At 44.6% G+C, this 26539-nt stretch overlaps 1 protein-coding gene across 2 annotated transcripts in view; it reads left to right on the forward strand.

Annotated features, from left to right (window-relative positions):
- Positions 1-6400: 6400 nt before the first annotated feature.
- fcho2 (FCH and mu domain containing endocytic adaptor 2) overlaps positions 6401-26539 on the forward strand; it is a 182868-nt gene continuing 162729 nt past the window's right edge. For both annotated transcript variants that reach the window (XM_078214895.1, XM_078214896.1), the window contains exon 1: positions 6401-6958. In XM_078214895.1, the coding sequence (XP_078071021.1) occupies positions 6932-6958 (27 nt within the window). In that variant the 5' untranslated portion in view covers positions 6401-6931. The remainder of the gene's footprint in view (positions 6959-26539) is intronic.

Genomic DNA, 26539 nt, shown 5'->3' on the forward strand with positions numbered 1-26539 from the left:
GTTGGAAAAACTTAACAGGTCTGGCAGCATCTGTGGAGAAACTGTTAATGTTTTGAGTTACTATGACTTCTCCAGAGCTAAAGAGAGGGAGAGGGAAATGAGAGAGCATGAAGCAAAATTGGTCAGTGATATGTGCGAGCTAGGAGAGATTGCACACAGATGTGTAAGACAGAGGAAATGTTAATGGCAGAATGAAGGAATATATAAGGTCCTGATAATGGCATAGCAGAATGTATTAATAGGAGAACAGAGGTCAGTGCTCAGTGAAAGCAAAACCTCAGAAATTACACATGGCCTGGTGAGGGAGATGGGTGTTCCGTCAGGACAAACTATTTTTTGCATTAAGAGGGTCAAGATTGAGGAGAAAAGTCACAGTCTAGTCTAAAGTTGTTGAGTCCTGAGGCCTGTAAAGTACCTAATTGGAAGATGTGGTGCTGCTCCTCCAGTTTGCATTGGGCTTCACTGGAACATTGCAGTAGGCGATGGATGGACATTTGGACATGAAATCAGGGTGCTGAACTGAAACTGCTGTGTTGAAATAGCAAGCAACAGGAAGTTTGGAGTCATGCTTGCGGACTGAGCAAAGATGTTCTGCAAAGCGGTCATAGAGTCACAAAGGTCTACAGCATGGAAACAGGCCCTTCGGCCCAACTTGTCCATGCCGCCCTTTTTTTTTAAAAACCCCTAAGCTAATCCCAATTGCCCGCATTTGGCCCATATCCCTCGATACCCATCGTACCCATGTAACTATCTAAATGCTTTTTAAAAGATAAAATTGTACCTGCCTCTACTACTACCTCTGGCAGCTTGTTCCAGACACTCACCACCCTCTGTGTGAAAAAATTGCCCCTCCGGACACTTTTGTATTTTTCCCCTCTCACCTTAAACCTATGCCCTCTAGTTTAAGACTCCCCTACCTTTGGGAAAAGATATTGACTATCTACCTTGACTATGCCCCTCATTATTGTATAGACCTCTATAAGGTCACCCCTCAGCCTCCTACGCTCCAGAGAAAAAAGTCCCAGTCTATTCAGCCTCTCCTTATAACTAAATCCATCAAGTCCCGGTCGCATCCTAGTAAATCTTTTCTGCATTCTTTCTAGTTTAATAATATCTTTTCTATAATAGGGTGACCAGAATTGCACACAGTATTCCAAGTGTGGCCTTACCAATGTCTTGTACAACTTTAATAAGACGTCCCTGTATTCAATGTTCTGACCGATGAAACCAAGCATGCCAAATGCCTTCTTCACCACTCTGTCCACTTGTGACTCCACTTTCAAGGAGCTATGAACATGTACCCCTAGATCTCTTTGTTCTGTAACTCTCCCCAATGCCCTACCATTAACTGCCCTGGTTCAATCTACCAAAATGCATCACCTCGCATTTGTCTAAATTAAACTCCATCTGCCATTCGTCAGCCCACTGGCCCAATTGATCAAGATCCCGTTGCAATTGGAGATAACTTTCTTCATTGTCCACTATGCCACCATAGAATCATAGAAACTCTACAGTGCAGAAAGAGGCCACCTGGTCCATCGAGTCTGCACCAACCACAATCCCACCCAGGCCCTACCCCCATATCCCTACACATTTACCCGCTAATCCCTCTAACCTACGCATCTCAGGACACTAAGGGGCAATTTTAGCATGGTCAATCAACCTAACCCGCACATCTTAGGACTGTGGGAGGAAACCGGAACACCCGGAGGAAACCCAAGCAGACACGAGGAGAATGTGCAAACTGCATACAGACAGTGACCCAAGCCTGGAATTGAACCCAGGTCCCTGGAGCTGTGAAGCAGCAGTGCTAACCACTGCGCTACCGTGCCGCCCTGGGACACCAATCTTGGTGTCATCTGCAAACTTACTAACCATGCCCCCGATATTCTCATCCAAATCATTAATATAAATGACAAATAACAGTGGGCCCAGCACTGATCCCTGAGGCACACTGCTGGTCTCAGGCCTCCAGTTTGAAAACAGCTCTCTACAACCACCCTCTGGCTTCTGTCAAGAATGGTAGTCATGATGTGGAGATGCCGGCGTTGGACTGGGGTAAGCACAGTAAGGAGTCTCACAACACCAGGTTAAAGTCCAACAGGTTTATTTGGTAGCAAATACCATAAGCTTTCGGAGCGCTGCCCCTTCGTCAGATGGAGTGAAAATCTGTTCTCCAACAGTGCACAGAGACACAACATCAAGTTACAGAATACTAATTAGAATGCAAATCTCTACAGCCAGCCAGGTCTTAAAGGTACAGATAATGTGGGTGGAGGGAACATTAAACACAGGTTAAAGAGATGTGTATTGTCTCCAGACAGAACAGCTAGTAAGATTCTGCAAGATCAGGAGGCAAGCTGTGGGGGTTACTGATAATGTGACATAAATCCAACATCCCGGTTTAGGCCGTCCTCATGTGTACGGAACTTGGCTATCAGTTTCTGCTCAGCGACTCTGCGCTGTCGTGTGTCGTGAAGGCCGCCTTGGAGAACGCTTACCTGAAGATCCGGACCTTCAGAGCACCCTCCCTGCTCTCATCCCACGTACTCCACGCGTTGGAGATCTCTACTGCCTCCCAAAAATACACAAGGCAAACACACCCGGCCGTCCCATCGTTTCAGGAAATGGAACCCTGTGCGAGAACCTCTCCGGCTATGTCGAGGGCATCTTGAAACCCATTGTACAAAGAACCCCCAGCTTTTGTCGCGACACTACGGACTTCCTACAGAAACTCAACACACATGGAGCAGTTGAACCAGGAGCACTCCTCGTCACAATGGATGTCTCGGCACTCTACACCAGCATCCCCCACGAGGATGGCATTGCTGCAACGGCCTCAGTACTCAATGCCGTCAACTGCCAGTTTCCAGATGCAATTTTACAACTCATCCGCTTCATCCTGGACCACAATATCTTCACCTTCAACAACCAGTTCTTCATCCAAACACACGGAACAGCCATGGGGACAAAGTTCGCACCTCAATATGCCAACATCTTCATGCACAGGTTCGAACAAGACTTCTCCACCGCACAGGACCTTCAACCGATGCTATACACTAGATACATCGATGACATTTTCTTCCTTTGGAGTCATGGTGAACAATCACTGAAACAACTATATGATGACATCAACAAGTTCCATCCCACCATCAGACTCACCATGGACTACTCTCCGGAATCGGTTGCATTCTTGGACACACGCATCTCCATTAAGGACGGTCATCTCAGCACCTCACTGTACCGCAAACCCACGGATAACCTCATGATGCTCCACTTCTCCAGCTTCCACCCTAAACACGTAAAAGAAGCCATCCCCTACGGACAAGCCCTCCGAATACACAGGATCTGCTCGGATGAGGAGGATCGCAACAGACACCTCCAGACGCTGAAAGATGCCCTCATAAGAACAGGATATGGCGCTCGACTCATCGATCAACAGTTCCGACGCGCCACAGCGAAAAACCGCACCGACCTCCTCAGAAGACAAACACGGGACACGGTGGACAGAGTACCCTTCGTCGTCCAGTACTTCCCCGGAGCGGAGAAGCTACGGCATCTCCTCCGGAGCCTTCAACATGTCATTGATGAAGACTAACATCTCGCCAAGGCCATCCCCACACCCCCACTTCTTGCCTTCAAACAACCACGCAACCTCAAACAGACCATTGTCCGCAGCAAACTACCCAGCCTTCAGGAGAACAGTGACCATGACACCACACAACCCTGCCACAGCAACCTCTGCAAGACGTGCTGGATCATCGACACGGATGCCATCATCTCACGTGAGAACACCATCTACCAGGTACACGGTACATACTCTTGCAACTCAGCCAACGTTGTCTACCTGATACGCTGCAGGAAAGGATGTCCCAAGGCATGGTACATTGGGGAAACCATGCAGACGCTACGACAACGGATGAATGAACACCGCTCGACAATCACCAGGCAAGACTGTTCTCTTCCTGTTGGGGAGCACTTCAGCAGTCACGGGCATTCAGCCTTGGATCTTCAGGTAAGCGTTCTCCAAGGCGGCCTTCACGACACACGACAGCGCAGAGTCGCTGAGCAGAAACTGATAGCCAAGTTCCGTACACATGAGGACGGCCTAAACCGGGATGTTGGATTTATGTCACATTATCAGTAACCCCCACAGCTTGCCTCCTGATCTTGCAGAATCTTACTAGCTGTTCTGTCTGGAGACAATACACATCTCTTTAACCTGTGTTTAATGTTCCCTCCACCCACATTATCTGTACCGTTAAGACCTGGCTGGCTGCAGAGATTTGCATTCTAATTAGTATTCTGTAACTTGATGTTGTGTCTCTGTGCCCTGTTGGAGAACAGATTTTCACTCCATCTGACGAAGGGGCAGCGCTCCGAAAGCTTATGGTATTTGCTACCAAATAAACCTGTTGGACTTTAACCTGGTGTTGTGAGACTTCTTACTGTTCTGTCAAGAAGCCAATTTTGTATCTATTTAGATACCTCACCCTGGATCCCGTGAGATTTAACTTTATGCAACAACCTACCATGCGGTACCTTGTCAAAGGTCACCCAGCCTGCATTTCATCTCCCAATGCAGAGGAGACTGAGCATCGACCTTTGGTCTCCTATTAATACATTCTGCTATGCCACTATCAGCACCTTCACACCGCCATTAACACTTACTACCTTGCTGAGTTTTTCAAGCATTTTCGGTTTTATTTCAGATTTCCAGAATCTGCTATGTTTTGCTTTCATGTTAGCATAAATCTTTGAATGTTCTTCTGCCAAATTCCATTCGCTCATCACCTTTGTGCTCGCTGGCCTGTAATGGCTCCCAGACAAGCAACACCTCTATTTTAGATATCAGATTCCTCCTTATCACTGCCCCCAGCCCCCAGCAATCTCTAATCCCCTCCAGCCCCCAGCAATCTCTAATCCCCTCCAGCCCAACAAACCTCTAAGATCTTTGCACTCATCTAATTCTGGACTTTTGAGCATCTCTGATTTTAATTGCTCCACCACTTCTGCACCCTCTCCTTTCCTTCTCTGTGCACGGTATGCTTTGTCTGTACAGTGCACAAGAAACAAAACTTTTCACTGTATACTAATATATGTGACAATAAATCAATTCAACTTTAGTGAGCAAGGCCCTAACTTCTGGAATTCCCTTGCTAAAGCCTCTCCGCCTCTATTTTCTCCCTAAAGATATACTTTGAAACGTATATCTTTGACCCAGCTTTTTGCTCTTATATTCCTGTGTGGCTTGATGTCATATTTTACTTTATATTGCTCCTGTGAAGGGTCTTGGGTTGTTTTATTCTGTTAGAGGTGCTTTATAAATGCAGGTTATTGTTGTTACTCATTCATCTCCTATAGAAGTCAAGATCGGTACAAAGTTTAAAAAGTTCGTTCTCACAATGTTCCCAAAGAATGTGACCAAACCAAAGCTGATAATAAACCCGAAAGTTAAATTACAGCATATTCCTTTACTGTTTTTTTTCCTGAACTGATATATTCGCAACAGGAAAACGGAATCTACAAAAACTGCACATAAACCACATGACTGACTGGCAACAATGAGAGGATATTCATTAACATTGCAAAACAGTCATGTTGGCAGCAATAGTTTAATGGATATATTAAGCAGCGGGAACACGAAAACAAATCGATCACTTACTGACATTTTGGGCACCAACGCATTCATAAACTCAACCAACAGGACAACGGTGAAGGATTAGAGCAAGTGGACAGGGCAACAAACCAGTAAACACATCAGCAGTAATACCAAATCATACATTGATTGCGTGATTTTTAAAAAACTGTAATTCTGTCCCGTCTCCCACTCCACCCTGACAATCTGCCGTAATCAGATATTATTGCAGTCAGGGATTATTTATATTTGCTGCAGTGTGCTGACTTGTGAGCTGTGACCCAGGGGTGGTTTACACTTGAGGTGTGGTTACAGCTGGTGTGAAGTTTTTTTTAAGTGTTCTCACAGTTTCTTTTAACATTGACAAGAATACACCTTTTTTGTAGACCTTGTGTGGGGGGGGGGGGGGGGCAGCGGAGGTGGCTGGATATAGTTCCTCTTCCTTCATCACCACAAGAGTGTCTTGTCTTATGGGCAGCACGGTGGCACAATGGTTAGCATTGCTGCCTCACAGCGCCAGGGGACCTGGGTTCGATTACCGGCTTGGGTCACTGTCTGTGCAGAATCTGAACATTCTCGCGTGTCTGTGTGGGTTTCCTCCGGGTGCTCCGGTTTCTTCCCACAGTCCGAAAGACGTGCTGGTTAGGGTGCATTGGCCGTGCTAAATTCTCCCTCAGTGTTACCCAAACAGGCGCCGGGAGTGTGGCGACTAGGGGATTTTCACCGTGACTTCATTGCAGCGTTAATGTAAGCCTTACTGGTGACACTAAAAAATACACTTAAAAAGTTTAGCAGAGGCTTTTGCAGCTCAGCCCGAGGGCCGGTGTCGCGCGCCGGGCCGCGCTCACGCTCGCAGGCAAGGAGGCGCGCTCGCTCCTCTGGCGGGGCTGGTGTCGCGCGCGCCGAGGGGCGTGCCCGCGCTTCTCGCGCGGCAGAGTGTCTCGCGCCGAGGGGCGTGCTCGCCGCTGCTGTGCATGCGCCGTGCTGACAGGCTGCACTGGGGCCGGCCGGACAGTGGCAGCGCCGCAGCGGCTTTCCTCTCCGTGCGCCTCGGAAAAGGGCTTTTTGTTTTTAACCCCCCCCCTCTCCCTCATGTCCTGCTGCCAAACAAAAACATCCGATTCCCTTTTTCTGTAACAGAAAATAAAACAAGAGAGAAAAATAAATAACCATTCCTCCCTCTGTCCCGAAACGGTAAGCGACCCGGGTGGGTTTTTTTTGGGGGGGGGCGGGGGGGGGCAGCTCAGGATCACACAGGAGGCGGTGGCGACGACGACGGCTTTTGCTTCAAAGATGTCGCAGTTCGTCGATAATTTCTGGGTACGTCGATTGATTCTCAACACATTATTATTATTCGTTGCGAATGGATAGTCGTGTCCAACTATCCAGCCTGTCTTTTTTTAAGGTGTGTTCCCTCCCCCCTCCGGCCGGGGTCAGCCGTGTGTCTCCGGCAGCCGGGTTTACGCGAGTCCCGCGGATCGGGCCTTCCCAGCGCCGGGAGCTTCGGTGCAACCAAACCTGCCGGCTGGGAGGGAGGGGCGGGGAGGAGAGAGAGCCCGCCCACTCCCCCCCCCGCCTATTGGCCCAGGTCCCCGCCCAGTCTGTTTCTGACTGGCGGCCTCGCCTCGGCAGTCGGAGGTGATTGGTCCCGCCGCACGTCTGTCAGGCCGCTCCCGTTCTTCCGTAAACAAGTTTGTGTGGCGGGTGGGGAGGACCCGCAGCCCCGGCGCTGCCGCAGGAATGGACATCCTGGATAGAGATCCCAAATACCCCCCGCTTCTCCACATCCTCTCTCTCTCAGCGGCTCTCAGCACCATCCCATTGATCCAGCTGCTCTTTAAGGGCTTGTGGCAGTGCAAGCATCGGAGTTGGGAAACTGGGTGTTCCCCAGATTCAGCAATTCTTCCGAGAATGGGCTCTCCCCCCCCGCCCCCGCACTGAACTCCCGGCTGCTCTGAACTGACAACACACCAGATGTACACCCCGATGGAGTCTGCATGGGTGAACAATCCGGTTTGCTTTCCCTGCTTAGTTAGCCGCACCCAACTTTTCCCTTGTTTAATTCAAGATCTGTGATAGTGATGGTGCCACTTGTGCGTGTGCAGAGAGTGTTTGTTCAGATCGAGCCCGAGCAAAGTATGTACGGCACAAAAACAGAAAATGCTGGAAAATCTCAGCAGGTCTGACAGCATCTGTGGAGAAAGAATAGAGCCAACGTTTCAAGTCAGGCTGACCCTTCGTCAGAGCTGTCGAAGAGTCACCCAGATTTGAACCGTTGGCTCTGTTCTCTCTCCACAGATGCTGTCAGACCTGTTGAGATTTTCCAGTATTTTTGTTTTTGTTTCAGATTCCAGCACCCACAGTATTTTGCTTTTAACGTGTGTACAGCAATATACTAACTAAACTCAATCTGAAACATTGCGCCGACAAGAACTATTTCACAAATAACACAAATCTATATTTATTGGAGTCATAAGCAAATTTCACTCTCCTTGGAAAGCTGCTGTTCTGTGATTTCTTTGGGCAGGCGTTTGTACAGTTCAGCATATAGCGAGCGGATAGACACTTCACAAGTGCAATTGGTAAAATATAGATTCTCGGATTTGTTATTAGAAATCCAGAGGTATGTTATGTTTTGTGGTGCTACGGTTCCCAAATTGGAACTTAAGGCATGCTGAGCTGCTATTCTCTTGTATCAGTGATGGTATCAAATGCCAACAGGTCAGATTTTGGTTAGTCACAGAGGCATCCTCTCCCAACAGGTAGATAAGATGATTAAGAAGGCACATGGGATACTTGCTTTTATTAGCCGAGGGATAGAATATAAGAGCTGGCAGGTTATGATGGAGCTGTATCAAACGCTTGTTAGGCCACAGGTAGAGTACTGTGTGCAGTTCGGTTGCCATACGTAGGGTCAAAGAGGTTTATAGCATGGAAACAGGCCCTTCGGCCCAACTTGTCCACACCGCCCTTTTTTTAAAAACCATTAATCTAGTCCCAATTGTCCACGTTTGATCCATATCCCTCTATACCCATCTTACCCATATAACTATCTAAATGCTTTTTAAAAGACAAAATTATATCTGCCTCTTTACTACTTCTGGCAGCTTGTTCCAGATACTCACCACCCTCTGTGAAATAATTGCCCCTCTGGACCCTTTTGTATCTCTCCCCTCTCACCTTAAATCTATGCCCTCTAGTTTTAGATTCTCCTACCTTTGGGAAAAGATGTGGATTATCAAGCTGACCGATGCCTCTCATTATTTTATAGACCTCTATAAGATCACCCCTAAGCCCCCAACACTCCAGGGAAAAAAGTTCCAGTCTATCCAGCCTCTTATAACTCACACCATCAAGTCCTGGTAGCATCCTAGTAAATCTTTGCTGCACTATTTCTAGTTTAATAATATCCTTTCTATAATAAGGTGACCAGAACTGTACACTGTATTCCAAGGGTGGTCTTGCTATAGAAAGGATGTGATTGCACTAGAAAGCTTGCAGAGGAGAATCACCAAGCCTGGGCTGGAGCGTTTCAGCTCTGAAGAGAGGCTGGTTATACTGGGGTTGCTCTCCTTAGAGCAGAAAAGGCTGAAAGGGATCTGATTGCGATGTACAAAATTATGAGGGATATAAATAGGGTAGATAGGAAGGAACCTTTCCCCTTAGTAGAGGGGTCAATAACCAAGTGGCATAGATTTAAGGTAAAGGCCAGGAGGTTTAGAAGGGATTTGAGGAAAATCTTTTTTACGCAGAGAATGGTGCAAAGTTTATTTATTAGTCTCAAGGAAGGCTTACATTGACACTGCAATGAAGTTACTGTGAAATTCCTCCAGTTACCACAGTCCGGCGCCTTTTCAGGTCAATGCGCCCAACCAGCACGTCTTCAGGAAACTGGAGCACCCGGAGGAAACCCATGCAGACACGGAAAATGTGCAAAGTCCACACAGTGACCCAAGCTGGGAATCGAACCTGGGTCCCTGGCGCTGTGAAGCAGCAGTGCTAACACCTGTGCTACCGTGCTGCCCCTATCTATTCCCCATGGGAATCTAGAACTCACTGCCTGAAAGGGTGGTAGAGACAGGAACTCTCACGACATCTAAGAAGCATTTAGATGAGCACTTGAAATGCCATATCGTACAAGACTACAGACCAATGGAAAATGGCATGAGAATAGATATGTGCTTGATGGCCAACACAGACACGGTGGACTGAAGGGCCTCTTTCTGTGCTGTAAAGCTCTATGACTTAGTTATCCCGATGGAGTACCTTGCCCTTGTTTGTATAGAGCAGCGATGGCTAACCTAGGCTAGTGAATAGGCCACGTGAGTGGGCTTCCTTCACCTCAGTGGGCTGCAAGATTGAAATCAGGCATTTCACTAACCATGACCCCACAAAAAAGATAATACATTTAATATATGCCAAAAGTTTTATAACGAGTTATAGAAAATGCTTAATCATTCATATATAGAACTGTTTTCAACTTCAAATGGTAAAAACAAAAAGATTTATGCTTTGATTGGACACAGAGTGAGTGCGCGGCTCTCACAGTTATTACGTGAAATTACACGCTCCTTACTCACATGCCCTTGCTTGGCATGTGTGTTAAAAAAACCATGTGGATGAAAACCAGCGGAATCTGGCAACCCTGCATGTGGGCAGCGGTCAACAAGTGCCTCAGTACCCTGATAGGCTGTATGTGGCCTACAGGCAGCACATTGCCCACTACTGGTATAGAGCTTTTGTCAGATCCCATCTTGGATACAGCTTTTAGTTTAGAACACAAAATCTCAGGAAGGAAATATTGGCCTTAAAATGGGTGCAAAGATTCACCAGAATGGTGCTGAATTTAGACGGTTAAATTATGAAGACTTGCTAAACTGATAAATTTGGCTTATATTCTGCTGTGTATGGAAGATTGAGGAGTGGTCTGGTTGAGGTGCTTAAAATGATAAAAAGGTATGACGTGGTAAATAGAGAAATTATTTCCTTTGATGGGGAATGAAGAATGAGGGAACATAATCTTAAAATTAGACTTAGGCCATATAGAAAGGAAGTCAGGAAGCACTTTTTCATAGTAGAAATCTGGAATTCTCTGCCCCACAAGGCTGTCAACGCTTGGAGCTTTCAACACAAATTGATTTCATTTTTGTTCAGTAGAGGTATCAAAGACAAAACAGGTAAATGGAGTTATAGAACATAGAACAGTACAGCACAGAACAGGCCCTTCGGCCCACGATGTTGTGCCGAGCTTTGAGGTACAGATGAATTGTGCCGAGTTGAGGTACAGATGAATGGCAGAGCAGGCTCGAAGGGGACTCATGCTTTAGAAACACTCCGTTAAAGTGCCTCAGCCACAACCTGAAAGGAGTGAACTTTATCCAGCTTCTTGTACCGGCCATTGTATACTTTTCTGAATGAGATTGAAGATTAATGTCAAATTATAGGCCATTTTTCTATTACAGGCCAATGTCTAATACCAATCGATTCAGACTTTTCAAATTCATTTTGCATTGACCCTTGCTGCTATTATCTTGAGATGGATTTCAATCTAACTCTTAGAGTTGAAATGCCATATCGAACTTGTTGGACCAGGATTGTTTTGTGTTATTGAATAATTATCTCCACCCCCTCTCTTATCTAATGTAGATAGCAATATTTAGTTTGATTTTAATTCTAGCAGCACCTGTGGTGATGAAACATCAGAAACCTACTTCATGTTTGTTGTGGTATATTTGTGAACATTTTTGAAGACTAAATCTAAATTGAACCATTGAATAGTAATGCTAAACATGATTGGCTGAGGAATAATGCTTTGCAATCAATAGTTTTCTCCTGTGCCTACTGTCAGTGAGTGATGTAGGGGACAAAAGAATTAAGGTTATTGGCCTTTGATAATTCAAAGAAAATGGGTCAGTATTTGATTTATTTTCTAAAGCAGGAAGGTCATGGTTTTGATTAAATATTAACCCTAAACTGTTGCCCCTTCATGTACCAATGTACCTGATGTCTTGCCTTCAAATTCCTATCATAAGATTGCTGTTTTAAAAATTGCCTGTATATCGCAGTACTTTTCATTAATTTTAAATCAAGCCCAAGAGGCAAATTAATTTGTGGTACATGAGATGTGTGTCTATCATGAGTGAATTAAAACAAATAATATGTGATTACAGGCATATTATTAAACGATATCTCGTGTTGCCCCTCTGTATTTAGAAATATTTTAGTGTTTTCAGCGTTTTGAAATCTCCATTAAAAATGGTAACAACACAACGTTGTGCAGGGTATTCTAGAATGATTTAAAATGTGCCAGCTACATTATAGTTGCCTGCACTTTAGTTTATTCATTTATGGGATGTGGGCATTGCTGGCTAGACCAGCATTTATTGCCCATCCCGAGTTGCCCTTGAGAAGGTGGTGGTGAGCTGCCTTCTTGAATTGCTCCCATCCCTGAGATGTATGTGCACCCACAGTGCTGTTAGGGAGGGAGTCTTAGATTTTGATCCGATAACAATAAAGAAATTATATATTTCCAAGTCAGGATGGTGAGTGACTTAGAAAGGAGCTTCCATATGGTGGTGTTCCCAGGTATCTGCTACCCTTGCCCTTCTAGATGGTATAGGTTGTGGATTTGGAAGGTACTGCCTAAGGAGCCTTGGTGAGTCGCTAGTGGAGGCATTGAATGTTTGTGGAACTATCAATTAAGTGGGCTGTTTTGTCCTGGATGTGTCGAGCTTCTTGAATGTTGTAGAAACTGCACTAATCAAATTGGCTGAAGACTGACATATGTAATGCTAGGACCTCCGGAGGAGGCCGAGATTAATCACCCACTCGGCACTTCTGGCTGAAGATTGTTGCAATGCTTCAGCCTTGTTTTTGTGTTGTGCTCCTCCATCGTTGAGCATGGGGATATTTGAGGAGCCTGCTCCTCTAGGGAGTTGTTTAACTTTCCACCACCACTCACAACTGATGTGGGCTGGACTGCAAAGCTGTCTGTGTGGAGTTATTCTCCTCGTGTCTGCGTGGGTTTCTTCCGGGTGCTCCGGTTTCCTCCCACAGTCCAAAGATGTGCGGGTTAGGTTGATTGGCCATGCTAAAATTGCCCCTTAGTGTCTTGAGATGCATAGGTTAGAGAGATTAGTGGGTAAAATATGTAGGGATATGGGGGTAGGGCCTGGGTGGGATTGTGGTCGGTGCAGACTCGATGGGCCGAATGGCCTTTTTCTGTACTGTAGGGTTTCTATGATTTCTATGATCTGATCCGTTTGCTGTGGAAATGTTTAGCTTTGTCTATTACTTGCTGCTTATGCTGTTTGGCATGCAAGTAGTCCTATGTTACAGCTTCATCTGGTTGACACTTCATTTTTAGGTATGTCTAGTGTTGTTCCTGGCATGCCTTGATTGAACATTGATCCCTTGCCGTGGTGGTAATGATAGGGTGGGTGATGTGGTGTTCAGCAGCTGAGGGGGACTATGCGTGGTAACCAGCAAGAGGCTTACTTGCCTTATTTGGCCCGGTATCATGAGACTTCATGGCATCCAGACTCAATGTTGAGAACTCCCGGGTCAACTCTCTCCTGACTGTATTTCACTGTGCTGCTACCTCTGCTGGGTCTGTCATGCTGGTGGGGCAGGACTTACCCAGGAATGGTGATAGTGATGTCTGGGACAGTATCTGTCACGTAAGATTGTCAGGCTGTTGCTTGACTAGTCTGTGAGACAGCTGTTCCAATTTTGTCACAAGTCCCCAGATGTTGACAAGGAGGATTTTGTAGGATTGACAAGGCTGGGTTTGCTGTTGCCATTTCTGGTGCCTAGGTTGATGCCAGGGGTCCATTTGGTTTTGTTCCTTTTTGTTGTCTTTGTAGCAGTTGGATACAACAAAGTGGCTTATTTGGCCATTTCAGGGGGCAAGTAATTCCAGATCCATTGATGTGGGTCTGGAGTCACATGAAGTCACAGGTAAGGATGGCAGGGTTCCTTCCCTAAAGGAACCTTGTGAACCAGATGGGTTTTTACAACCAATCAACAATGATTTCATGGTTGTCATTAATATTTTTAATTCCAGGTTTTTGGATTCAAATTCCACCGTTTGCCATGGTGGGATTTAAACCCGGGTCCCCAGAGCTTTACCTGGATTACTAGTCCAGTGGTAATAATGTCTGCATCGTATTGAAGTGTGAAAATGAGATTGGCCTCCTTGTAATACAATACGATGGGTCCACTAGGGCAGTCCTGTGGATGGTGGAATTTGAAACAAAAACAGAAAATGCTAGAAAAAATCAGCAAGTCTGGCAACATCTGAGGAGGAAGAAAATCGAGTTAATGTTTCAAGACTGTATGCCTTCAAAGAGAAGTAGAAATGTGATGGATGAAATGCTGTATAGGAGAGGGTGTAGAAACTGGAGCAGAATAGAGGGTCAGTAATTGATGGAGCGATTATAACAAAGATTTGTGAGGTAGGCCACGAAACTGTGGACCCTGCGGAGTGCTGACAGGTGTGAGGGGAACCTGTGTTTTGTGGTGACTTCACGTTGGAATTAGTGGAAATGGCGGAGGATGATCCTTTGAATGTGGAGGCTGTTGGGGTGGAAAGTGAGGACAAGGGGGACCCTATCATGGTTCTGGGAGGGAGGGGAAGGGGTTGATCTTTGTTGAGTGCCCTGTCAACCATGGAGGGTGGATGGAAACCTCAGTTAAGGAAAAAGGCAGATATGGGGCAGCATGGTGGCACAGTGGTTAATGCTGCTACCTCACAGCGCCAAGGACCTGGGTTCAATTCTGGCCTTGGGTGACTGTGTGGAGTTTGCATGTTCTCCCATGTCTGCGTTGGATGCTCCGGTTTCCTCCCACAGTCCAAAGATGTGCAAGTTAAGTGGATTGGGGGATTTGCAGGGTAAATACGTAGGGTTATGGGGATAGGACCGGTGGGATTGTTGTTGGTGCGGGCTCGATGGGGCAGATGGCCTCCTTCTGCTATGGATTCTATGTCAGAAGTGCAATTTTCGAAGTTGGCATTTTTAGAACAGATGCAATGGAGGTGGAGACACTTGGAGCATGAGATGAAGTCCTCACAGGGAGATTGCTGTGAGGAGTTGTAATCAAGGTAGCTGTGGGATTCAATGGGGTTGTGATGAACATTGGTAGTCAGTCTATTACCAGAAATGGAGACAGCGAGGTCCAGAAAGGGAAGTGTCAGAGATGGATCATGGGAAGGTGGAAATTGGAAGCAAAATAAATCAATTTCTCCAGGTCCAGGCGAGAGCATCAAGCAGCACTGATATAGTCATCAATGTAACGAAAGGTATTCAGACTGGAACATGGAATGTTCCACATAATCCTCAAAAAGATGGGCATAACTGGGGCCCAAGTGGATATGCATAGCCACACCTTTTATTTACAGGAAGTGAGGCAAGTTAAAGGAGAAATTGTTGAGTGACAGAACAAGCTCAGGCAGATGGTGGCGGTGGACAGCGATTGTTCAGGCTTCTGCTCAAGGAAGAAATGGAGAATCATTAGACCCTCCTGGTTGAGGATGCCAGGTGAAGAGGGATTGGACATCCAGAGTGAAGAGGAGGCAGTTAGGGCCAGGAAACTGGGAATTGTTGATATGATGTAAGGCATCAGAGGAATCGCGAATGTAGGTGGGAAGAGACTGGACAAGGGGAGAGTGGGTAGAGTCAAGGGAAGAGACTGGACAAGAGGAGAGTGGATGGAGTCAAGATCGGAAGAAATGGGTTCTGTGGGGCAGGAACAGGCTGATCCGATGGGTCTTCCAGGGCAGTCCTGTCGGTGGATTTTAAAAGGGGGATAGAAGCGGGCTATGTGGGGTTGGGGGACAATGTGGTTGGAAGCTGTGGAGGGAAGATCTCCAGAGGCGGTGTGGTCAGTGATGGTCCTGGACACAATGACTCGATGTGTGGTGATCAAACTTGCTGACGAGTGGTGCTCTTGTTGTCTGACCTCGACCTTGCCAACTCTCAGGCACTTCCTCCTACTTCCCTCTGGATTATGACCCCAACATCACCAAAGATATTTGTCTTGATGCAAAAAAAACTCTCCCCCCCTCCCCCCCCCCGCTCAACAAAGGCTGGCCTAGCCAGCTATGCTCACACCCATGAATTAATTTATTAAAAAATGGTGCAACCTTGTCTGGCTTGCACAGATCCCATCTCCTTCAAAATCAGCACCAATGCAGCATGAATCCAAAGCCCTCCCTCCACTTTCTCTCCAGCCATGTATTCATCTGCACTATTCCCCCTATTCAGTTCTCATCAGTGAATAGCACTGGGAGTAATCCAGGTAAGTCCTCTATACGTCCAGGAGAGTTTCCTGACACAGTATGTGGATAAGCCTACTAGAGGAGAGGCTGTACTTGATCTGGTGCTGGCTAATGAACCTGGACAGGTGGAGGATCTCTCGGTGGGTGAGCATCTTGGGGATAGCGATCATAATTCTATCTCCTTCACGATAGCATTGGAAAGAGATAGGATCAGGCAGGCTAGGAAAGTGTTTCTCTGGAGTAAAGGGAAATACAGTGTCATCAGGGAGGAAATTAGACGGGTAAATTGGAAGGAGGCATTCTTGGGGAAAAGTACCGAAGGAAAGTGGAGGATTTTCAAGGAATGTTTGTCTGGAGCTCTGCATGACAACGTTCCGATGAGACAGGGGGGTGTTGGTAGGGTACGGGAACCGTGGTGCACGAAGGTTGTGATGAACCTGGTGAATAAGAAAAGAGAGGCGTACAGAAGGTTCAGAGAGCTAGGAGGTGTTAAGGATTTAGAGGAGTATACGGGATGTAGGAAGGAGCTTAAGAAGGAAATTAGGAGAGCGAGAAGGGGTCATGAGAAGGCCTTGGCGGGTAAGATTAAGGAGAATCCCAAGGCTTTCTACAAATATGTCAAGAGTAAAAGGATGAGATGTGAAGGCATAGGACCCTTAAAAGGTGAAGGGGGAAAAGTTTGTGCGGAACCGTTAGAAATGGCGGAGCTGCTTAATGAATACTTTACCTCGGTATTCACGGTGGAAAGGGATCTGGGTGGTTGTACTGCTGGTTTGCGGTGGACAGAAAGGATCGAGCATGTGGACATAAAGAAAGAGGATGTGTTGGAACTATTGAATGGCATCAAGGTTGGTAAGTCGCCGGGACCGGATGGGATGTACCCCAGGTTACTGTGGGAGGCGAGGGAGGAGATTGCGGAGCCTTTGGCGATGATCTTTGCATCGTCGATGGAGACGGGAGAGGTTCCGGAGGATTGGAGGATTGCAGATGTGGTCCCTATATTCAAGAAAGGGAACAGGGACAGCCCGGGAAATTACCGACCGGTGAGTCTAACCTCAGTGGTTGGTAAGTTGATGGAGAGGATCCTGAGAGACAGGATTTATGATCATCTAGAGAAGTTTAGTATGATCAAAAGTAGTCAGCACGGCTTTGTCAAGGGCAGGTCGTGCCTTACGAGCCTGGTTGAGTTCTTTGAAAATGTGACCAAACACATTGACGAAGGAAGAGCGGTGGATGTGGTCTATATGGACTTCAGCAAGGCGTTCGATAAGGTCCCCCATGCAAGACTTCTTGAGAAAGTGAGAGGGCATGGGATCCAAGGGGCTGTTGCCTTGTGGATCCAGAACTGGCTTGCCTGCAGAAGGCAGAGAGTGGCTGTGGAGGGGTCTTTCTCTGCATGGAGGTCAGTGACCAGTGGAGTGCCCCAGGGATCTGTTCTGGGACCCTTGCTGTTTGTCATTTTCATAAATGACCTGGATGAGGAAGTGGAGGGATGGGTTGGTAAGTTTGCTGACGACACCAAGGTAGGTGGTGTTGTGGATAGTTTGGAGGGATGTCAGAAGTTGCAGCGAGACATAGATAGAATGCAAGACTGGGCGGAGAAGTGGCAGATGGACTTCAACCCGGATAAGTGTGTGGTGATCCATTTTGGCAGATCCAATGGGATGAAGCAGCAGTATAATATGAAGGGTACCATTCTTAGCAGTGTAGAGGATCAGAAGGACCTTGGGGTCCGGGTCCATAGGACTCTTAAATCGGCCTCGCAGGTGGAGGATGCGGTCAAGAAGGCGTACGGCGTACTAGCCTTCATTAATCGAGGGATTGAGTTTAGGAGTCGGGAGATAATGCTGCAGCTTTATAGGACCCTGGTTAGACCCCACTTGGAGTACTGCGCGCAGTTCTGGTCACCTCATTACAGGAAAGATGTTGAAGCCATTGAAAGGGTGCAGAGGAGATTTACAAGGATGTTGCCTGGATTGGGGGGCATGCCTTATGAGGATAGGTTGAGGGAGCTTGGTCTCTTCTCCCTGGAGAGACGAAGGATGAGAGGTGACCTGATAGAGGTTTACAAGATGTTGAGAGGTCTGGATAGGGTAGACTCTCAGAGGTTATTTCCAAGGGCTGAAATGGTTGCTACGAGAGGACACAGGTTTAAGGTGCTGGGGGGTAGGTATAGAGGAGATGTCAGGGGTAAGTTTTTCACTCAGAGGGTGGTGGGTGAGTGGAATCGGCTGACGTCGGTGGTGGTGGAGGCAAACTCGTTGGGGTCTTTTAAGAGACTTCTGGATGAGTACATGGGATTTAATGGGATTGAGGGCTATAGATAGGCCTAGAGGTGGGGATGTGATCGGCGCAACTTGTGGGCCGAAGGGCCTGTTTGTGCTGTGGCTTTCTATGTTCTATGTTCTATGTTGTTCTATACAAATCCATCCCGACCAATTACCACCCCCTCAGTCTACTCTTGATCATCAGTCAATGGAAGGGGTCAGCAACAGCGCTATCAAGTGACACTTATTCAGCAGTAATTTGCTCGCTGATGCTCAGTTTTGGTTTTGCCAGGGTCACCCAGCTCCTGACCTCACTATAGCCTTGGTTCAAACATAGACAAAAGAGCTGAACTCCAGAGATGAGGTGAGTTTGAGTGCCCTTGAGATCAAGGCAGCATCTGACTGAATATGGCATCAAGGAACCCTAGCAAAACTGGCGTCAGTGGGAATCAAGGGGAAAACCCTCCACTGGTTGGAGTCATAACTGGCTTAAAGGAAGATGGTGGTTGTGGTGGTTGGAGGTGAATCATCTCAGCTTCAGGATATCACCACAGGAATTCCTCAGCGTAGTGTCCTGGGCGCAACTATCTTCAGCTGCATCATCAATGACCTTCCTTCTATCATAAGTCAGAAGTGGGGATGTTCGCTGGCTGCACAATGTTAAATCCCATTCGCAACTCCTCAGACACTGAAGCAGTCCATATCCAAACGCAGCAAGACCTGGACAATATCCAGACTTGCACTGAGAAGTGGCAAGTAATATCCATGCCACACAAGTGCCAGGTAATGACCATCTCCAACAAGAGAGGATCTGACCATTGCCTCTTGACATTCAATGGCATTGCCATCCAAGGGGGTTATTATTGACCAGAAACTGAACTGGACTAGTCATATAAATACTGTGGCTACAAGAGTAAGTCAGTGGCTAGGAATCCTACAGCTTTCTGACTCCCCAAATCCTATCCACCATCTGCAAGATGCCAGTCAGGAGTGTGATGGAATATTGTTCACTTGCCTGGATGAGTGTAGCTCCAACAACACTCAAGAAGCTCAACACCATCCAGGACAAAGCCCTTTTGGTACCCCTTCCACAAACATTCAATTGCTTCACACTGAAGAACAATAGCTGCAGTGTGTACCATTTACGAGATGCACTGAAGGAACTGACCAAGGTTCCTTCGGCAACACCTTCAAAACACACAACCACTACCATCTAGAAGGACAAGAGCACCAGATACCTAGGAATACCACCACCTGGAGGTTCCCTTTCAAGTCACTCACCACCCTGACTTGGAAATATTTTGCCATTCTTTCACTATCGCTGGGTCAAAATCCCAGAATTCCCTTCCTAACAGCACTGTGGGTGTACCTCCATCTCAGGAACTGCAGCGGTTCAAGAAGGCAGCTCACTACCACCTTCTGAAGACCAACTAGGGATGGGCAATAAATGCTGGCCGAGCAAGCAACACCCACATCCCATAAATGAATTTTAAAAAACTATCCTTGAGGTCCTTTTAATTTACTTCCTAGCTCTCAAAAAATCTGTCTCCAGGACCTCATCCCTCTTTCTGCTTATGTCATTGGTACCAATATGGACCATAACCTCTCGCAGTTCACTTTTCTCTGTTTAGAATGGTCTGTAGTCACTCTGTGGCATTATTGACCATCGCACCAGAGAGGCAGCACCGCTGCAGCCATGCCTGGAGCTGTTGAAACGCCTGTCTATTCTAGATATTGAATCCTTTATCATTATTGCTGTTACGCCCTTTTTCACCCCCCCCCTTCGACGCTCCATTCTGTGCAGTTGAGTCACTAATGATGCCGTTAAGCTGAGTGTGCCTGTGCTCCCCAGAAAAATCATTGCCCTCACTACTATTCAAAACTCAATGCTGGTTAAAGAGCAAAATGCACTTGGGTTGCTGCACTACCTGCCTGGTCTGCCCTGACTGAAGTTTACCCATTCCCCCTCTGCTTGTGTACTCTTCAACTGTGGAGAGACCACCTCCAGAAACATGCTGTCCATTTGGTTCTCTGCATCGCTGATGTCAGTGGACTAGTGATCCAGACTTCCAGGCTAATGCTCTGCGGACATCCCACCATAGCAGCTGACGGTTCTTAAAATTCAACAGTAAAATCTGGAATTGAAAGCTAGTTTCAGCAATAGGGTGCATGAAACTCCCATTGATTGTCAAAAAAACACACTGGGTTCACTAATATCCTTTAGGGTATGAAATCTGCCATCCTTGCCTTGTCTAGCTAACATGAGACTACAGACCCACAGCAGTGTGGTAAACTTTTAACTGCCCTTTGAAATGGCCTAGTGACCCATTCAGTTCAAGGGCAGTTAAGGATAGGCCATTAATGCTGACCTTGCAAGCGATGTCCACATCACATGAAAGAACCACAAAATGAACTGTAGTTGACACCAGTACTTGATTATTAATGCAGGGATTATTTTGTCCTCTGTTTTGTTTATGGTGCTAAAGTGAGACCAATGTATACTTGAATTGTGTTTTAGTTTGAATATGCCAAAATATTTTTATTATCAAAGACTAGTCTTTAATAATTAATCAGCTAAACTTAGTCAAAAATAGAATACCTTCCTTAAATTAAGTTTCTGCGAAATGAAACAGTGCTCATTGGAATTTTAGTTTTCAGGCAGTCTCAACCTCTTGGTCAAATGTGCAGTGCAGTGTTATTTGCTGTCACACTAATGACTAGTTACCCGCATTGGCTTGCTGATTTACAAATTAACAAGCCCTGTCATGTGTACTCAGTTAAATTTAAAATTATAATAATTTTCTAGTTAAGAGGACTAAATAGTCGAGCCACATGGAACAGCAATTGATCTGTGGTCTGTGTTGAGTTAATTGATCTCAGCTGGTGCTACAGTGGCATTTGAGCCTCTGGGTTAGGGAGAGAAAACTTTGCCAATATTTTAGTTGTTGATTGGTATGCAGCATTTCCTGCTGAAAGTATATGCGTCAGGATGGGATCAGGCTTGGCTGTGAATCCTTCCACCACCAAATACTTGAATCATTTGGCCCTCATCATACATCTGCCTTGTTCCCTTATCCCCTTATCTCTTTTTGCACCATCTGCCCATCCAAATTGATCTTCAATGTTAATTTCACATGTAGCTCAACCTCTAAATCCAGTTGTGAATTTTCCAGCCCATGTTTAAAAAAAGTTTGTTTTGGTCTCTTGTAAATCCCTTAACATTCAATCGTGAATTTATGATCCCTCAACTACTGAAAAGTCTCCTATCTACTTTTTCACCTTTCAAATTTTTAAATGCCTTTTATTGCTCTGTGATCTGCAATTTATTTTAAAGAAAAAAAGCTAAATTTTCCAGTTTTTTTCAAGACTTTATTTGTATTAATATTTCCTCATACCAGACATCAGTCGAATGAATCTGCTTTGTACAGTCACTGAAACCTGAATATCCTTCTTGTCGTGTGGAGGCCAATACTGAAGTACTCTGAGATTTCATTAAGGTTTATTTAGCTTCCTCATTAACTCTCTGCTTCTTGTGATGAAATCTAGATTTCCATTAGCTTTTTTATCAACAGCTCAATCAATCTGTGCTGTTACTTTTAATATAATGTGAACCTGTGCTCCCAAATCCTGCAGCTGTTCCACAGCACTGCATCTACTTTAATGGATAAGATTTTTCTGATAGCGTACTTGATTATTTATGCACAAATTGGGGTACAGCAACTTAAACAAGGACACATATTTGGGTAAACTTAAAAATCCAAATGTTGTTGAACGAGATACTTCACTCTGCCATTAGCTTTTTGAAAATGGCTCAGCATTAAGATACATTCAATGGTATAAAATTGGAATATTTTCGTGATAAATGGTAACTAAACTTGTCTCAGCAAGTTAACTCTGGTCCTTTCTGGACTTGATGTGATGACTAAATGTGCGATGAATGCTAATTATGTCAAACAACACCTCTGGCACTGAAAATTAACTATTACAAGTATGGAGTCTGATTCCTTAAGACTTTCATTCTTGGAAATGTTAAACATTTTCCCATTTCTGCCTCTTTTCTCTGTGTCTCTGTCTCTCCATTACCTCTTAATCTATTTTTTTCCCCTCACTTTATTTTTCCTCTGTACTTGATTTGACTTTGAATTCACCCACTTTAATTTACACTTCATTTTGAGTCTATTAATTTCGCAATCCTTCAATCTGCTTGGTTAAGGAGGTGCACAGTTGCTTTCCCTAAGACTCAGGTCTTAGATGCACCATTTTTCCTACAATACCATAATCAGCCTGCAGTTTCAGCAACTTGCCATGCAAAAATTTAAAAACCTAACCTAGCAAGGGCATGCTTAGCGAAGGCCATAGCTATTTGATAGCAAAATCTGTGACATTGTTTTTAGGTATCAATTGTTTCTGCCCGAAACACACTCGTGTTTTTAAGGATGTATCACATTGAACTTGGCCAATTTGTTACCTTTTAACCTAAACTAAATTGTCTAATGTTTTCCTTTATTATCACACTTGCCCTCAACCATTCAATATTCACTTTCTCACCAATGTCTTCTTTAGCAAAGACCACTGTGAAGCGCTTAATAAAATATCTGCCAGTTTTTGATCCTCTTCCATAAATTGACAATATTCTGGGGGGGCCCCATCTCACTTCTAACAGTTCTCTCTTTACTGATATATTTGCACTTTATTGATATTTCTGGAAATATTTTTCTCTTGCCCCATCCTAGCTTTCCTTATTCTGCTCCTACAATCTCTTATTTTCATATTTTTAAAGTTTTTTCAATTATTCTCATTATAATCTTTATGTATTCTCCTTTTGGCTCTCTTGTTCAATTTTAATTGTATTCTAAGACAAAACTTCCAAAGGTGCAGTGCTCCCTCAGTACTGGCACCAGGGAGTGTCTGAATTTTGGGGCTTGAGTCCTCAACTGACGCCGTGTGAGAGTGATCATGACTGAGAATTAGCTTTGAGTGCTACCTTCTACGCAAGAAGTCACCTTAATTATATCTGCCCCAACCTTTTATTCCTCAATCTTAATAAGAAATCAATACAACTAATAAAGCAATGAATACCCATGTGGGATGTTGGGTTTTAAGGCACAGAGCAGGTTATGCTGAGCCTAAAACGCCTGTTCAGCTCAGTTGGAGTATTATGCCCGATTCTGGAAACCACATTTTAGAAAGGAACTTAAAGGCTTTGGAGAGGGTACATAAGATACTTAATAAAATAGTTCCAGAGATGAGGGATTGAATGTGGAGTGACTAGAGATGTTGGGATTTTCCTTCTTGGAACAGAAACGGCTAAGAGGAGATTTGATAGCAATATTTAAAATCATGAAAGGTTTTGATACAGTAATAAAAGATAAATTGTATCCACAAGCTAAAAGGTGGATAACCAACAGATTTTGATTTAAGGCAATGGGTGAAAGAGGCAGAGGTGACATGAGAAAGTACTTTTTAATGCAACGGGCGATTAAGATTTGGAATACACTGTCTGATAAGGTGATGGTTACAGATTCAGTGGTAACCTTCAAAGGATAAATAGAGATATGGATAGAGTGGAGAAGTGGAACTCGCAGAATTCGTCTTCAAAAGAGCCAGTGTAGATGGATGGGCTGAATGGTCTCCTGTGCTATGCTGTTCTATTTTGCACCTTTGCAATCTCTACTTGAAAAAGCACAGTGCTGTTGCTCTATAATCAGCTTCAACAATTTCTCCTTCCACCTCACTTTCTGCTATCTTCAGCTATTGTATTGTGGTTACTAGTTCCAAGGAACTCACCCACATTTAGTTCATTAAACTGATCTAGTCCATTTCTCATAAGCAGATTTAGCAAAACTTTTTACCTTTGTAGACTTGATATACTGCTTGTAGGGGATGTACTGTCCTGATTTTAGGAATTTAATTCCCTTTTATCTGTTTACTCCCACAGTCCCAATAAGAAGATAATAATTAAAATCTGCTAGAACAATACTTTTCTTATTCATGTATACCTCTCTCATCTACAGAGTTCCTCTTCATTTCCTTCTCACATTTTAGAAATTTAATACGCCTCTACTAATGTAACAGGCCTTTTAAAAATCTTGGAGCTTGAATGATATTTATTATATGCTATGATGATATCGTTGACTGCCCATCTCTCCTGCTAGATTGTTTTTTACATGCATTTTAACCTCATCTACTTCTCCATTCACTATCAGCTAACCCTGATTTTTTTTAACTTTCCCAGCCCTTTTCTCCTTTCCTAGTATATAATCAATATGTTGAAGAGGAATCATACGAACTTGAAACATTAAACAATTATCCACAGATGCTGTCAGACCTGCTGAGTTCTTTCAGCAGTTCCTGTTTATATTATGATTATATACTCATTGCTTGTCTATATCTCCTGCTCCTATAGATATTGTGCCCCAAGAGAGTGTTGCTGACCATGCACTTGCATTAGATTGGTCTATGATTATGCTTAGCAAGGTAATGCAGTGGTTTGCTGTTGCCTTCTGCAGTATGGCTTACCAGAAAATTATTCTGCTCATTGCCTGACATCAGACATATTGGAAGGATTTATAGGTTGATATGGCCATGTAATGAATGTAATTTCATGGCCACCAGGTCCTGATGTGGGTCTTGAACCTGGAGCTGCTGGTCCAGAGGTAGGGATGCTACTACTGTGCCACAAAACCTCCCTATCTACATCTAAGCTTTGTATAACAAATGTTAATTTTTACTCATATTATCACTTTGCTTCTTTTTCATCTTTTCAACCCTTTTTAATTATATTTCAGTATGTTTCTTTTTTATTGCTGTTTTGCTTGCAGCCTAGCTTTTGTTATTCATAAATCTTGACCTTCCTGTAAAATAATTGCTCCCAGTTCCAATACATGAATTTGAACCTTCCTTTGTGTTTCCCATTCCTTTTTGTCTAATCTACCCCCTACATATTCTTCATTTTTCTGCCATTTATATAGCTAGTATTTCATGACTTCCTATTCCTCCTGCTAGGTTATTTTCTGCGCATGTTTTAATCTCACCTGCTTCTCCATTCACTATTAGCTGACTCAGTTTTTAAAAACTTTTTCAGCCCTTTTCTCTTTTCCTAGCTTAAGTACGTAATTGGGTGTCAGTTGTGGCTCAGTGAGTAGCACTCTTGCCTTTAAGTCAGAAGGTTGTGGGTTCAAATCCCACTCAAGAGACTTGAGCACAAAATCTAACCTGACATTCCATTGGAGTACTGAGGGAATGCTGTATTGGGAGATGCTGTCCTTTGGATGAGATGTTAAACTGAGACCCTATCAGGTGGACGTATCCTGTGACACAGTTTCGAAGATGAGACTCTTGTTCCTCAACCAATATTAGTAAAACAGGTTAACTGGTCATTATCATTTGCTGTTCAGGAGACCTTGTGGTGTGCTCTGCTACGTTGCAACAGAGACTACTTCTAAAGTACCGACTGGCTGTAAAGTTCTTTGGAACATGGAAAAAGTACTAGAAATATGCAAGTATTTTTACAAAACTTCTCTATTTAACAGTTTTACCAGCATATTAGCACCCATCCAATTCGGATATAGCCAATACAACATCAAAATACTGCATAAACTGGAAATTGACATAAAAACAGAAAATGCTGGAAATAGTCAGCGACATAACCTGTGGGGAGAGAAACAGAATTAATGTTTCAGTCTGATGACCTTTTACCAGAACTGAAGACATTAGAAATGTAACAGATTTTAAGCAAATATTGAGGCATGGAAAAGGGATAGAGGAACAAAGGACAATAGAGAAGAATTCTGATAGGGTGGAGCTTAAATGGCAAAAGGAAGGATGGTGTAAGGCAAAAGGTAATGGGATGCCTGGAGAAAATAGGGCCAGAGGTTATTATCTGAAATTGTTGAAATAATGTTGGGTTTTGAAGGCTGTAAAATGCCTAATTGAACACTGAGGTGCAGTTTGTTCCACCAGCTAATTTTGATCTTCATTGGAACAATGCAGTAGTAGTGCGAGGAGGGAGATGTCAGAGTAGGATGGTAAGAAGTTTAACAACACCAGGTTAAAGTCCAACAGGTTTATTTGGTAGCAAAAGCCACACAAGCTTTCGGAGCTCTGAGCCCCTTCTTCAGGTGAGTGGGAATTCTGTTCACAAACAGAGCTTATAAAGACACAGACTCAATTTACATGAATAATGGTTGGAATGCGAATACTTACAACTAATCAAGTCTTTAAGAAACAAAACAATGTGAGTGGAGAGAGCATCAAGACAGGCTAAAAAGATGTGTATTGTCTCCAGACAAGACAGCCAGTGAAACTCTGCAGGTCCACGCAACTGTGGGAGTTACAAATAGTGTGACATGAACC

This window comes from Mustelus asterias, chromosome 6 (assembly GCF_964213995.1).
Source record: "Mustelus asterias chromosome 6, sMusAst1.hap1.1, whole genome shotgun sequence".
Classification (NCBI taxonomy): Eukaryota; Metazoa; Chordata; class Chondrichthyes; order Carcharhiniformes; family Triakidae; genus Mustelus; species Mustelus asterias.